Source organism: Budorcas taxicolor, chromosome 20 (genome assembly GCF_023091745.1).
Source record: "Budorcas taxicolor isolate Tak-1 chromosome 20, Takin1.1, whole genome shotgun sequence".
NCBI lineage: Eukaryota > Metazoa > Chordata > Mammalia > Artiodactyla > Bovidae > Budorcas > Budorcas taxicolor.
The window spans coordinates 12,878,190-12,894,409 of record NC_068929.1 but is presented as its reverse complement, the minus strand read 5'-3'; the positions used below and the strand labels follow the sequence as shown (position 1 = coordinate 12,894,409).

The window sequence follows — 16,220 nt, the reverse complement described above, 5'->3', positions numbered from 1 at the left end:
TAGAGCCCGTGCTCCACAACAAGAGAAGTCATCACAGCGAGAAGCCTGCATACCAGAATAAAGAGCAGCCCTCACTCACCACAACTAAAGAAAGCCTACACACAGCAGTGAAGACCAAGCACAGCCAAAAATAAATAATGTGACATATTCACAGTATGGAATATGATGCAGTTATAAAAAATAAATGACGAGGCTCTCTGCATACCGATATGGAAAGATCGCCAAAGCACAAACTTTAAAAGCAAGATACTGAAAATTATATACAGTACTTATGAACTTTCGTTATTAAAAAGGGATGTGAAATGAGAATATACAGTCAAATGAAATGAAAAACTTACTTGTAAAGGTAATACTCTGCATGGTCTATCTCTTCTCGAGATGAAATGTTGTCCACAAACTGAAAGATGGAAAAAGAAACCTTTGGTTGAATACAAATTATGTCATATATTGAGCCTAAGTCACATACTGACCTTAAAGATAAACCAGTCGTTTTATTAGGACAGGGTTCACGTAGTGTGGCTCCACCCTTCATACCACTTTATCCTACTACCAGCAAAGAATCTACAGTGGCCTCTCTTTTTCTATATGTAGAACACCCTTGGTTAGAAAAACCTTGAAAACTAAACACAAACCCCGCTCCAAACAAGAAAGGGCTCCTCTTACTCTATAATTAGTCACTGTATTTTATCTTTAAATCCTGATACTTTATGTTTTCCAAGCTCCAAATACATGGAACACAATAGTTCAGAAGATGAAGACTCTAATGGCTGAAAAAACATGACCCAAAAGAGGAAAATCTAAATTTAGAGAACTTGGGCTTATACCCATTTTTCCTATCTGATTTGGTTCTGCTACAGACCAGTCAACTTGTTACTGTCTACCAACCCAGCCTCCTTTTGACCCACAAAATACCCCAGTGTGCTCCTTAACTCTAAATCTGAGAAACAGAAAAGACTCTTCTGGGGATGAAGTGAAGTGAAGTGAAGTCGCTCAGTCGAGTCCGACTCTTTGCGACCCCATGGACTACAGCCTACCGGGCTCCTCCATCCTTGGGGTTTTCCAGGCAAGAGTACTGGAGTGGGGTGCCATTTCCTTCTCCAGGGGATCTTCCCAACCCAGGGATCGAACCCAGGTCTCCTGCATTGCAAGCAGACGCTTTACTGCCTGAGCCACCAGGGAAGCCTGGGGATGAATTCTACTCTAAAGACTCAGGGGCAAAAAGGATGAAGTAGGAAATAATGGATATAGTGAATAAAGTTAAGACTTCAGGAGGATGGAGGGCAGAGTAAAGAGGGGAGACTTCTGAGTCCTCTTTGGAGGACTTAATAGATTTGATTTAGAAATCTTATTAAGGGGCAGATAAAATATGGTTCAAACACAGGACCCGAGATTGAAAACTAGCTCTCCTGATTGCATGCTGTGTGGCATAAACAGATGACAGAGTCTCTGGAACTTAGCTGCTCATCTGCATACACAGAATAAAGGCTCCTGCACTGAAGAGTGTGAAGCTCCAACGAGAAAATGTATGTGAAAGCTCTTACGTGAACGCTCTTCACACTCTGAAGTGCAGCCTAAACAAACGGCAGGCATTACAGCTACAGAGATTTTATCCATCATACAAGGGATGAACCAGTGGTCTTTCAGCTTCTCTCCAATATGAAAATTACTAGGTTATGATCAAGCTAAACAGTTTGCCCACTAAAAGGAAAGTATCAAAGAGCAGAAAAAAGCACTGAGACTAAAAGGGATGATGGTTTCTTTTTTTTTCCTCTCATGGATTTAACAATCTTTTCAATTTTATGGTGTCATTAATTTCTAGAAATAGTTTTCACAACTTAGATCTCAGTTTAGCATCACATAAGCCTTGTGAGGAAGATACTACTGTCTCCATACTGAATGAGCAAATTGAGAGAGGGCCCAGTTGCCCAATGTCACAAAGGAAATTCATGAAGACAAGATCAGGTCTATTTCTGGGAGGCAACAGAAAAGAACTCTGATGCCACAGAGATCTGGGTTTAAAGCCCAATTTTTCCACCTATGAACCATGTAAAACTGGGAAAGTCATCATTCTGAGCCTTACATGCAAAATGGAGATAACAATGCTTATCTTATATGGCTGCTATGAGAATAGTGGGATAATGTTAAGAAACCAGTACGACAGCTGGCATAGAAGCTCGTCAGTAATGGTCAATGGATCAATTTCTATTCTTGATTCCTAGTCTAAGATCATTCTCCCATCTAATGCTCTGTAGCAGCCTAAAATTAAAGTCTTTTACAGACTTTCTCAATTACCAAATTTACTTCCAATATTAACAAGTGAATACTACCACTTTGAAAAGTATATCAACTTTGAAAAAAATGATGGTATCATATCATATCCTGGAAAAATTAAGTTAGATAAACAACACTGATCACTGACATCAGAGTCTGGTAAATTTATTACCTTTTGTTCCTGTCAAAGAAATTTACTACTTCATCATAAAATATCTATTAGTAATTATAAAAACATATGATACTCTGGAAAAATATTTCCTATAAAAGATGGTCTTTATTTACACAGCCTCATCTATATAAATAGTCTTTCTTGCTTTCTTTCTCCTTCCTTGAAAATGTAAGTAAGTTTTCTTACCCGTGATATTGTTAAAGAACTAACAGGCAGCTTTCTCTCATACGTTTTATCCATCAAAGATGCTAGATCAGCTGTGAAGACAAAGAAACAAAAAGAACCTTGTTAACTATACATATTTCTAAAGAAAAATCTAACAGACGCAGCTCCTGCCAGATGGCTGTCAACATTATGAAGTCAGTATTAAAAGGGATGCTCTTTTTAAAAATTATTCTTAGTAAATTGAAGAGAATAGAGAAATATTAGTATAATTTTTTTTTAAGTATTTACTTGATTGGAGAAAGGATTGCTTTAAAAACCCCAGCATAGATTTAGCTTTTTCAAAATGGACCTGTAAAATATCTCTGGAAGAAGATACAAGAAAGTGTTATTATTGACAGACTCCAGGGAAAGGAATTAGACTGTAGTGGCCAAGAAAAGGAGATTCTTCAATGCTTACACATTTGTTCCTTCTGCATTTTGAACCAGATAAATAAACTGATATTAGCTGTTCAAAAATGTTTTCAGCCAGAATGTATGAAATGACTTTTACACATCCCCTGGACAAATCAGACGGCAAGACACTCTGGCTACAATGAGTGATTTTCAGCCTCAGCTATTCCTATTCTGGTTCCTTTCACCAGCACATCCATACACATACTCGGTATTCCTGAGATTACACTGTTATCCCAGAGTCCAAAAAGGTCTAGAATAACAGGCAACATACTCTCCAAAATAATTATTTCATGCCTTCTCGCAGCTTCTAGAACTTAACAGTGTGTGTGCTCCTTCCCCTTCTCCTCTCACCCTCAGCTCACGGTTTGTGTCTTATTTCCCTAAGTATAAAACAGAAGCAATCATGGGAACCCTATGCTATCAGGCCTACCAGGCTTCGAGCATCTGTGTCTATAGACTCTGCCTCCACTTTGGTGACTGCAGCCATGAAATTAAAAGACACTTACTCTTTGGAAAAGTTATGACCAACCTAGATAGCATATTCGAAAGCATAGACATTACTTTGCCAACAAAGGTCCGTCTAGTCAAGGCTATGGTTTTTCCAGTGGTCATGTATGGATGTGAGAGTTGGACTGTGAAGAAAGCTGAGAGCCGAAGAATGATGCTTTTGAACTGTGGTGTTGGAGAAGACTCTTGAGAGTCCCTTGGACTGCGAGGAGATCCAACCAGTCCATTCTGAAGGAGATCAGCCCTGGGATTTCTTTGGAAGGAATGATGCTAAAGCTGAAACTCCAGTACTTCGGCCACCTCATGCGAGGAGCTGACTCATTGGAAAAGACTCTGATGCTGGGAGGGATTGGGGGCAGGAGGAGAAAGGGACGACAGAGGATGAGATGGCTGGATGGCATCCCTGACTCGAGGGACGTGAGTCTGAGTGAACTCCGGGAGTTGGTGATGGACAGGGAGGCCTGGCGTGCTGCGATTCATGGGGTCGCAAATAGTCGGACATGACTAAGCGACTGAACCGACTGACCGACTGAACCGACTGACCGACTGAAACAAAGGATGTAGTTCATTAAACAAACAAAAACCAAAAACGGCAAAAATTCCCTGTGACCTCCTCCCATCTCTCTCCAGCTACTTCTCTGCTCTGCTGCCAAGGAGTCTTCCCCAATATAACTGTCACCACTTCCCTAGTTCCATCCTCTCTTGAACCCACTCAAATCAGATTTTGGTTTCCTTACTCTACTGACACCAAAGTCCACCTCCACTTTGTTAAATCCAGTGGTTAATTCTCATCCTCACCTTCCCTGACCTTTCTAACAACAGGTGACCATTCTATCCTTCAGGACACGTTCTCTTTCTCTTCCTCGGGTTCCTTTACAGGATCTCCTCCTCTTGACTTCCTGATGCTGACGTGCCCTGAGGAGCAGACGCTACACCATCTGCTCGCTCCCTGGGTATCGCACTCTCTCCCTCCCCAAACTTCAATCATCATCCACCGACCACTGACTGCACACGTATATGCCTACCCTGACTTCTGCCTGTAACTCCAGACTTTCACTTCCAACTGCATAGGTGACATTTCCGTGTGGTGTCTTAACATTGCTTGTCTTCTTAATTCTCCAACCTTCCACTCCAAACCTGCTTTCCTCCAAGCCTTTCCCATCTCAGTAAATGGCCGCATGTTAACTGGCTTACTCAGGCCAAAAACTAAGGCATCACTGCTGATTCCATTTTTTTTCATACTCTGTAACCACGTACCAGCAAACCATATAAGTGTCAGATCGGAAAGTTACGAGTTTCTCCATTTCCGCAGCTAACCTCTCACCTCCTGACCAGTCACCTTAACCACTGTCCGCACACCTACAACCTCATCTCCACATGGCAGTCTGACTGAGCCTCTTGAAAGAAATAGTTATTTTCTTGTCTCAGCCAGCCAACAGTTTCCTATCACACTTGGAATAAAATCCAGAGGGGCTTCCCTGGTGGTCCAGAGGCTAAGAGTCCACGCTGCCGGTGGAGGCAGCCTGGGTTCAATCCCTGGTCAGGGAAATAGATCCCACGTGCTGCAACTAAGAGTTTACAAGCTGCAACTAAAGATCCCACATGCAGCAACCAAAAAGATTCCAAGTGCCTGTCACAGCCAAACAAATGAATACTAAAACAGAATAATAAAATAAAATCCAGAATGTTTTCTATGATCTACAAACGCCCCCACACACTGGTCTATGTTTGCTGCTGCTGTTGTTGTTTTGTTTGTTTTTTTTCTTTTATACTTAGAAGTAAAAACCATGAAGGCTAGGACTTATAATTCACTGACATATTCTCAGTTCCTGCAAGAATTCTATAAAAGGCACTCAATATATCTAAGTAAATAAAAGGAATAAAGCAAGGCAGTAAGAAAGGGAGGAAAGAAAGAGAGGAAGAAGAAAGAAGTAGTTATCCCTTGGTGCCCTCATGGACTGGTTTCAGTTCCCACTGCAGGTACCAAAACGTGCAGATGCTCAAGGCCCACCGCTGGCTCTCTGCATCTGAGGATTCACCCAGCTGCATCGTGTAAAGCTGTACTAAAAACAATCCACGTGTAAGTGAACCTGCACAGTTCAAACCTATGCTGTTCACGAGTCAACTCTCAAACTTGGAGTTCCAAGTATTTTTTTTCCTCCCTGGTGAAAGAAATTAACATTAAGCAAAAAGGCAACAGGGAATCACTTGCTAAGAATTTGTTGAAGACCTACTGCTGTGCACTTAACCAATATTTTTCTCTTTTCTTTCCCTGGGGTAATGCTCTCAATGACTCTAGCTATTAGGGGAAAGGAACTCTGCAAAACCACTAAAACCTGATATGATGTAAAGTTACTAATTTTTCTTATGACTATCTTAAAGGGGTTGATACCACGTGATTTAAAAATTTCAAAACACAAATACACACATACAAAGAAGTCTCTAAAACCTCTTCACACTAAGGCAAATTAATATTATTAAATCTAACTCTTCACAGAATGACATTAAGCAGCATACCCAAGACACCAAACCTCTATGATCTCTTCATAATCAAGGCTCTTATGTTGAGATGATAGACAATATAAAGAATAAACTCTCTTTACTCAAAATTTAAATTTTAACCAAAAAAATGCAAGATTTGGATCTACTGGCCGAATTAAAATGACCTCCATTTCTTCGTGGGTTTCATATAATGCACAGTATGCACCTGAACACTTGGACTGAGTTGGCTTCTGTAGTGTAGAGTCCGATTCCACTTTAATCTTTTACACCAAGATATCTTCAGTCAAGTGAAATCAACTGGGGCCTCAAAAAAGGCAACAGCTGTAGAGCCAGCACCTGATGAATAATATCCACATGCTGTAAGTCAGAGAAAGGTTTACTGCTAAATATAATATGCACCAATCACCTCTCACGATAGCAGTGTGTGATGGATGGAGCAGAAAACCGCACGGAGCAGGGATGGTCACAGAAGCCGGGCAGCTGCGGCCTGCAGCGGGGCAGCGCCACAGGCTTCTGGACTGTGGGCACGACAGTCACAGCCACACGCCACAGTTCAGCGAGGGGCCAGCAGATGCCCAGGTTTTATTCAAAGGGATGTGCCAAAGAAGATGCCTTCTTGCCTGTCACTCAGCTCCTCAAGAATACACACTGCAGTGGACAGTTGAGGTCAACAAAGACTCTAAAGGAAAATGGGTCTGAAATTTGAATCCTTCATTTAACAAAGCTTAAAGCTAGCTGTATAGACAATGTGGAAATATGTCCAGAAAATGAAATTTATGTTAGTATAAAACTGTTCTTTTTGTTTGAAGAAAAAAACTCACTGATAGTCTAAGGACATAAAGGATTTTATTGAGGACCCCCACACTATTCGAAGTATAATCCTGGTTAAGGATTTGAAACCCTGAGAGGCTTTAAGACTTTAAAATGTCAGATTCCTAGGCTTCACACCCAGAAGGTGACTCTAATTCCATAGATTTGAGGTGAGACCATGAAAACCCAAATTTTTAAACAAAGCCCCAGGAGATTGTGAGGTAGCCTGGCAAGCACTTGAGTAAGTTAGTTTGAGAACTACCATGGAGGGAACACAAGACAAGTCTCAGATGTTGCTGCTAAGTTTGAAGATGGTATTAAACTGAATTCCATCTTAGCAATAAGGTGGACTGAACAGCTTTAAAAAATTCTCCCTACTATAAAAATAAAACATCTAAATAAAATGTTAGAAAAAGCTGTCAAATATATAACTGAGCTTTCAAGTAGATAGATCTAATCATCAGAGGCTAAAGGCAAGACGGAAGCACAAACCTTGTGTGTTTAAGGGACTACTGAGGGTAGCAGTCATCTGAGAGCACCTGCAGGCCCCAGTGACACAGAGCTGTGGTTTCAGTGACTTTCAGGGCACGGGACAGAACCAAGGCCTTTGTAAGGTGGGAAGCTGTTTCACAGATCATTGGGTAAAGCCTGGGCTGCCTAGGGTTACACCTGCAGAGAAGGTGAACTGGAAAGTAACGGACCCTGCAAAGGGAAAGAGCGAGGATGCCGTCCCCTGAGGATTCTAGGCCACGCAGTCAGCCCTCACACCTCTCAGGCCCTAATCCACACTTCCCATGCCACACGAGAGACACCAACTTGAGAACTGCGGTTTAGGTGGTTTAAAGAGTTGATTTTACTACATAAAATTATAGAAAATACATACTAATCTATGATAACAAACAATCCCAGCGGTTTCCTGGGAAGGTGGGCAGGAAGAGCAGGAAAGGGCTACAAAGGAGGAGGAGAGAATGTGGGGCTGGGCGACAGGCATGCTGCTCATCTTGACCAGTGATGAGCTCATGGACAGACACACACACACATATGTCAAAGCTGGTCAAAATGCACACTTTGAGTGTGTGTGGTATAGTCTATGTAAATAACATGTTGACAAAGTTGTAAAAAAGAAATTCAGTAAGTTAAAGAGGAGATTAGATACAAGTAAGGTGAGAATTACCAACCTGAAAGATCTAAAAGGAATTACAAGACAGAAGACTGCAGCAGAGATTAATAAAAACAAAAAGTATAAAAAGGGCATTAAGAGATATAGAAAATAGAATGCGCTGTGCTTATAGTCAGTCACTCAGTTGTGTCTGATTTGTGACCCCACGGACTGCAGCCCGCCAGGCTCCGCTGTCCATGGGGATTCTCCAGGCAAGAATACTGGAGTGGGTTGCCATGCCCTCCTCCAGGGGATCTTCCCAACCTAGGTCTCCTACATTACAGGCAGCTTCTTTACCATATGAGCACCAGGGAAGCCCATGAATACTAAAGTGGGTAGCCTATCCTTTCTCCAGGGGATCTTCCTGACCCAGAAATCGAACTGGGGTCTCCTGCATTGCAAGCAGATTCTTTAAGCTGGGCTACCAGGGAAGCCCAGAAAATAGAATAGTAAGGTCTAAAACATATTAACTTCAATTTCCAGAAGACATTGTTAATAAAGAGAATGGGGAGAGTTGATACATGATGAGCTAATAGCTAAGTGTTTTTTAGAACTGATAGATATCATCTATTCTCAGATTCAGGAAACAAAAATAATCTCAAGTCAATTAAGTAAAATTAAATCCACACCATGATACATTACACTTAATAAGAAGACTTTAAAAGTAGCCTGCTGCTGCCGCTAAGTCACTTCAGTCGTGTCCGACTCTGTGCGACCCCCACAGACAGCAGCCCACCAGGCTCCCCCGTCCCTGGGATTCGCCACGCAAGAACACTGGAGTGGGGTGCCATTTCCTTCTCCAGTGCATGAAAGTGAAAAGCGAAAGTGAAGTCGCTCAGTCGTGTCCGACTCTTCGCGACCCCGTGGACTGCAGCCTACCAGGCCCCTCTGTCCATGGAATTCTCCAGGCAAGAGTACTGGAGTGGGGTGCTATTGCCTTCTCCGTAGAAGCAGCCAGAAGGTAAAGAAAAGCAACTACACCAACAGGCGTTTCCTCACTAGAAACAAGAGAAAACAGTAGAATAACATGCTGGGAGTAAATACAATCAAAAGAGAATTACATATCTAACAAAACTATCTTTTAAGTTTAATGGAAAAATCAAGACATTTTAAAACAAAAACTGAATTTATTAGCAACAAATATCACTAAAGAAGATTTTTACAAGTTGTGCTTTTTAGAAGACATGTTTTTGGAAGACGGAAAATGATCCTTTAAAAAAAGACTTGAGATGCTAGAAAGAATGGCAGGTAAATAAAATTGATTCGGTCTGGGGGAAATTGTTTAAAATAATAATGTCTTATGTGTTTACCTGTTTTAAAGGACAAAACTTTAATGTTAGTAACATATTGTTGGGGACCATGTGACGGGACTGAAGGACAGCGGAGTGTGATTAACCCTAGAATTTACGGTAAACATGTCTGCTGGAAGTTACGAAGCAATCGTCTGAAAGATGCAGAGTTAGAATGGTAAAGTCTACCATTCTGAAAGAGTAGAAACAGAGGATATAATTTTTGGAGGGGGGAAAATGCAAAAAACAAAAATTCCACAACCAGCTGAAAAGAAGATAGAAAAAAAAAGAACAAAGATGGGACAAATCACAAAATATGGCAGAAATAAATCCAAATAAACCTCTGATCATAAAATGACAATGTAAATGGACTAAACTTTCCAGTTACAAACATGACAATTGTCAGGTCAGCTTTAAAAATACATAATCCAGCTATATAAATCATATGAACACATGAAGAGTTAAAAATATCTGTATGAAAAATGTACTAGGCAAAAAAGTAGCCAAAAAGAAACCTGGTGCAGCTATATTAATATCAGACATAACAGATTTAAAGTAAAAAGCTTTCCTTTTTCAGGTTAGATGGTCATTACATAATGATCAAAAGTCCATTTTTCCAGGAAGATAATTTTAACCTGGTATACATCAAAGTAACACAGCTTCAAATTATATAAAATTCTGAGAAAGAAAATGATAATCTTTTTAATGATCACAAAATCTATAGTAGCAATGTGCTAGGAAAGAAGCCTCTTATCAAGCAGGGTAGTCTCTGGGTCAAAGTTGTGATGAGGAAGGTCTCTGAAGGAACGATGGATCCTCTACTGAACTCTGAGAGATTTAGGTGAAAAATCGTTAGATGGTTTCAGTTTTTCATGATTTCTGTGTAACTGTACATCAATGTTAACCATTCAGTCAATGTTAAGCTCCTTCTGGATGTAGGACCATCTGCATACCTTATCTAATTTATGTAATTCTTAAAGAACTAGGTACAAGTCATTATTTTATTTCCTAAAAGAAGTGATCTGGAAAACACAGGCTGAAACTCTGTTTTTGTCTCCCACATTTAAAAAGAAAAATAGGGAGAGATGACCAATACCATGTATGGAAATAATAGAAGGAATTATGAAAAATTAACCTAGGAACCATTCTGAATATAAATATTTTGATTTTCTTCTATTTGTCTGTCACCAGAGGCTGTAAAACAATAAAGGAAAAAATGTGAAGACAAGCTTTGTACACATATATATTAAGACTAAGGGAAGATGATGTACACAGGCCAGACCCACCTCTAGAACTGTCAATGACAGTCATTATGAAATCTAGTGAATGAATATATGTCACAGATATGTGAACAGGAAAGCAGGCCTCAGAAAATCTCCATCAAGCTCCAAAAGCAGGATTTGAAAAACTAAGGCAACAAGCCAAAAAGCTCCACAGCTGAAATGACACAGAAAAACTAAACCTCAGCAAATGAGAGAAGTGTCTAGATAACGTGAGAGAAGGTCACAGTGCTTGGTTTCAGCCTGAATTTCGCTCCCCCACCTTCCTGCCAAAAAAGACACAACAACCCAGAAACAAAAAGGCAGTAACTAAAACTAAAAGGTATCCCTTAAAAAAATCAGAAACAAAATATTTAATTCAGTAGGGCTCAAGAACCAATTCACTTCAAGTCACCTAGGCCCTTGCCCCTGGCAGGGTGAACAAACAAACTCATGGAACCCAGGGACTTCCCCCAGGAGACCTGCCCTTCTACCACCCAGTTCCCCAGCATGATTTTCTCCTGAATCCTATGCACTGCAAGCCCCAGTCTGTAATTCAACAGCTGCTAACTGGCTGATACTGCTAACTTTCCCTCTGTACCTCCCCAGTAGATCTGCACAGCTAACGAAGAAATTTCAGAGACAAAGTACAGAAGCAGTCTAAAATGGAAATTTTCTGATCTGAGTTGCAAAGTTCAAGAACTCCCAGGGCCTAAGGCTCTTTCAATAAAAAATATCAACTGCAATGGATTAAAATGTCTGGAATACATAAGTCCATGAATTCATGCTATTAAAAAAAAAATTAAAACCCTCACTGATGACCTTTGGAGGATGATAAGTGGTCAATTCATTATTTTCAAAGCTGCCTCTTCCATACAAGCTATAACTCAGGATAACTAAACTGCTGATGAAAAGAAATTCTTTAACAAAATTTTCTGGGTAATAAATGAGGACGAAATTACAGAAATAAAATAGCAACGTTCTGCAGCTTCTAATGAAATAATGGATCTAAGCAACGTTCACAAATGGCCTTTAACATTAACATGACAACCAAATGCTGTGTGTCTCCTGATGACAGTAAATGACACTTCTTATGAAGTACTCATGTCAAAAGAAAAAACAAAAATACAAAAAATCTGATCAAGCTTTTCTCTCAACTGCCAGTTTTATAAGAATGCTAAAGGAACATATTAAATACTACCATAACGATGAAAACGGCAAATCTAGAATGTGGGAAACTACAAAAGACCCATTTTCTTCAAGAAATAAACGAAGAGAAACCTATAGATCAAAATCATGTCAACATATTGCAATGTATCGACCTTATCTGAAATCCATTTCAACAAACTATAAACATAAGTGTATAAGACATTTGAGGAAATGTGAACATTGAGCAAATATTTAATAATGTTAAGGAATTACTAATTTTTAGTAATAGTATGATAGTATAGTTATATATATATATATTTTTAAATCCTACCTATTTTTATATCAAAATAAGTATAAAATGATCAGATAACAAGAATTTATGAAAAAGTAATCTGGTGAGGTGGTAGGGGCTTCATGAAACAAGACTGGTAGGGAATTGATAACCATTGATTCTGGGTGACAGACCATGGGGGTTCATTATATACTATTCTCTCTACCTCTGCATGTTTCCATTAAAAGATTTAAAAAGAGGTAAGACAAGGGGAGAAACATAACCAGCGGCATTGCCTGGGCCTTATGTGCATAATCATTAAAAAATGTATCGGTATTAAGGAAACTTGAACACTGAGTTGATATTTCATATTTAAATGATTATTAATACTATAGGTGCTATAACAGTATTAAAAATATCCTTATCTTTTAGAGGTATGTACTGAAATATTTATGGGTAAAATGATATATTGTCTGAGATCTGTCTCAAAATTATCCAAGATCAGAATGGGGGAATAAGCAGATGCAGAGATGAAGTAAAGACTGGCCATGCGCTGGTAACTGTTGCATAAAAGTGATGGGTAAAGAAGATTCCTTATACCATTCACTCTACCTTTGTATGTTTTACACTTTCTATCAAAACATTTTTAAAAGTAATAATAACCTATGGCATTCATTAGAAGTCAGAATAATGGTTTGAAGAAGGGAATGGGAGCCACAATAAGGGCTTCTGGAGCGGTAGGAATGTTCTTTTACACAAGTTTGTTCACTTTGTGATAATTCATCATTACAATTTGTGCGCTTTTCAATATATATTATACTACAATCAAAAAATATTTTTTAAAAGAGGGCCACTGCTTCAGTGCAAGAGAAGACAGTAAGGCAGAGTTGCAAATACTACAGCAATCACTAAGACATCTATTTCTGAGCAGAAAAATAAAAGAATAGTATACGTGTGCGTACTAAGTCACTTAAGTCACTTCTGACTCTGTTAGAGCCTATGGACTGTAACGTGCCAGGCTCCTCTGTCCATGGGTTTCTCCAGGCAAGACTACTGGAGTTGGTTGCCTACTCTTCTCCAGAATGTATAGCCCTAAGCAAATGTTAGGATCTGGTCTCGTCTTCCTCAACTCTACGGGAATAGCAGCTGCCTCAGCCGGCTGTTGAGAACGTAACATGGAATAGTGCCTGTGAAGTGCTTAGCACAAAGCCGGGCACACACACTGCAGTGAAGAAAAGGTGCCTTCCGACTCTGGTGTCAGAGGACCCGTGCACTCATGGCCTGCCCGCCTCCAGACTACAGTATAGGTATACTGCACTGCTGGTTTGAATCTAGACCTCCGCAATAATAAATTACTCTCAGATGGGAAGCTGGACAGATCCCCACCATCCCTCACCCAAAGCTCTAACACAAAACCATTAATGAGACTGAACAGAGGCACCGCAGCTGCACAGCGATTCGAGAGAATCCAGGTCTTCTCCACCAGTATTTGTGGAAGCAAAATCACTTAAGATGAGGGAAGCCAAAGCCCCACACCCACACCCATGCATCTTCGCTCCCGGCAGCGCGATCCAGTGCACCCCACTCCATGCCCTCCAATGGGGACGCGCGGAGTAAAAGCCTCATATCGCCCCCTGAGCCTTCCCCCAATCAGCGAGCCCGCACCAGAATACAGCGCCCAATCAGAGCGCTCCACATGCCGAAGGCAGCTCTACGCGCACGTCCTAAAAGAAACGCTTCCCAAAGGGCAGTGCCCGAACACCCGGCTCCACTGGCTTCTGGCGTCTCCGGAGGAGCCACACTGCCACCTACTGTCCGATCATGGGAATGCAGTCCCAGGTGTACCGCCTGATTCTCAGGGCCATATCCCAGCCAGAAGGGTCAAATACAGAATTTGGAAGCTTCCCTGGTGGCTCAGTGGTGAAAAATCCCGCCTGCCCAGTGCAGGACACACGGTTCAATCCCAGATCCGGGAAGACCCCACATGCTGCGGAGCAATTATGCCCCTGCGCCACAACTACTGAGCCTGTGCTCTGGAGCCCTGGAGCCCCACCTACCCGCGACTACTGAAGCCTGTGCGCCCTCGTGCCCAGGCTCTGTAGCAAGAGCCATCACGATGAGAAGCCTGCGCACCTGCTCCGCCAACCAGAGTGCCGCCTGTTCCCCCCAACCCCCAGCCGCAACTAGAGAAAAGCCTAAGCAGCAAGGAAGACCCAGCACAGCCAAAAATAAATTTAAAAAAATAAAATTAAGGAAAACGTGCAGTAATACCACATATGAATGCAAGTTTTAAGAATATTCTGTTACACAGTAGGAAGAAAATATTGTCTTAGCCTCTTTTCTTCCAAGCAGTTTGAGTTTCAAAACCTCATCTCACTTCACATCCCAAATTATTCCTTTCACATATTTCTGCAGCAGCTACTATATGTCAGAGTATGATCTGGGGCAGGCATTATCATCATCTCTAATTGACAGGTACAGGAACCCAGTTAAGAGACATAGGTTCTGAAAGATGGCAGAGATGGGAAAAACACCCAGACATTTTCGCTTCAAGTGCACAGTCTTGACCATGTCACACAAGGTACAAAGTGCTGTAACATACAGGATGAGGAAAAAAATCACTTCTGACTTGATAGGGCCTTGGGATGCACAGAAAGGATTACTGGCAGGATAGTATTCAGTAAATGGTGGCTGGTGTGTACTGCTTTTCTAAGTACATTAATCTTAACAGAGAGGAGACAGTTACCTCCGTGGGATATATATTCACTGGAGACTGTTATGCTTATTCTTTGGCAAAGAGCATCTGCTCACTCAAGAATCCATGACAATATTTCCTAGGTTTGTCTCTGAATAACAGAGCTGATCCATACCAAAGCACCAAATATAATGGCTGTTTCTTAATTTTCCCTTCATACCTAGGAAAGTGTTAATAATAGCTTTTATGAAATTCTTCATCTTCATTTCTGTACTTCCACAGCACTTTTCATATAATTCATATACGCCACATCAGAATAAGCTTTGCAATATAATTAACTGAGCCCATGTTGCTTTCATCATTAGAACAGTGGTTCCCAAAAGGAGTACCAAAAGGCCCTCAGGACATTTCAGAATACATACTGGTATTTTTTCTTTTTTGACTGTCAAAATGACTGTAGGGCATTATTGGTACTTACTGGGTGGAAGGGGCTTCCCTGGTGGATCAGCGGTAAAGAATCTGCCTGCAACGGGGAAGACCTGGGTTCGATCCCTGGGTTGGGAAGATCCCCTGGAGAAGGGAACAGCTAACCACTCCAGTATTCTGGACTGGAGAATTCCATAGACTGTATAGTACATGGGGTCGCAAAGAGTCAGACAAGACTGAGCAACTTTCACTTTCCACTGGGTAGAAGTCAGAAATGATAACAGGCAGTACCAAGAGTGACAGCCACACTAAAACACTGGCCCTGCTGGGAGCCAGTGTGTTCAGTATAGAAGGAAGATACAAACACAGACGACAGGAAGCCAAGGAAGAACTCTGTAGAGAGATGAACTGAGGTTTCTGAATGAACTCATCATTTGTAAAATATGTACATGTAAGCTCATATATATATATACAAGAACACATGTATGCTTACGTGTGTATGTATACATATTTCTCCTAGCTCTGTCCACTAAATGGGCAAAGCAGCAAAAATTCCACAGTAGCAAGGGGATGCCTAGTGCATAGACCTTGGTTTCTAATAGCATTCCCTAGTAAAAGGAACCAGTGCTCTTTGGAGAAATTTAGTTGGCCCTTGAACAAAACAGGTTTGAACTGTGCAGGTTCACTTACACATAAATTTCTTTCACTAAACGTGTACTAACTATAGGATTACACGCATGATCCACAGTTGGTTGAATCCGTAGACAGAAACTTGGCTTGGAAGAAACCACTTATAGGGAGGAACAACTAGAAGGTATATGAGGATTTTTGTGCTGAGGGTGGGTGCCCTTCACCCCCATTCAAACCCATTGTTTATGGGTTAGTTGAGACTGGTTTCAGGGTTACAGCAGGAAAGGTACAAGATGGAACACTGGGAGTCAGCTTGAAAGGGATTCTATTAGCCAAATGTGAGAGAATTCGGGAGAATCTGACCAACAAAATAAGGGTAAGGATGGTAATGAATCATTAAAAGAAAAAAAGCAATCTACAAGATCATATTGGTATTAAACAGAGAAAGAGCAAGAAGTGGGA

General features: G+C 40.9%; 1 protein-coding gene across 1 annotated transcript in view; it reads right to left on the bottom strand.

Annotated features, from left to right (window-relative positions):
* MRPS27 (mitochondrial ribosomal protein S27) overlaps positions 1-16,220 on the bottom strand; it is a 102,600-nt gene that overhangs the window by 75,466 nt on the left and 10,914 nt on the right. Inside the window, exons 3-4 of the mRNA XM_052659069.1 lie at positions 2,630-2,700; positions 339-397 (exon numbers count right to left, since the gene is read on the bottom strand). Coding sequence (XP_052515029.1) covers positions 339-397; positions 2,630-2,700 — 130 coding nt within the window. The remainder of the gene's footprint in view (positions 1-338; positions 398-2,629; positions 2,701-16,220) is intronic.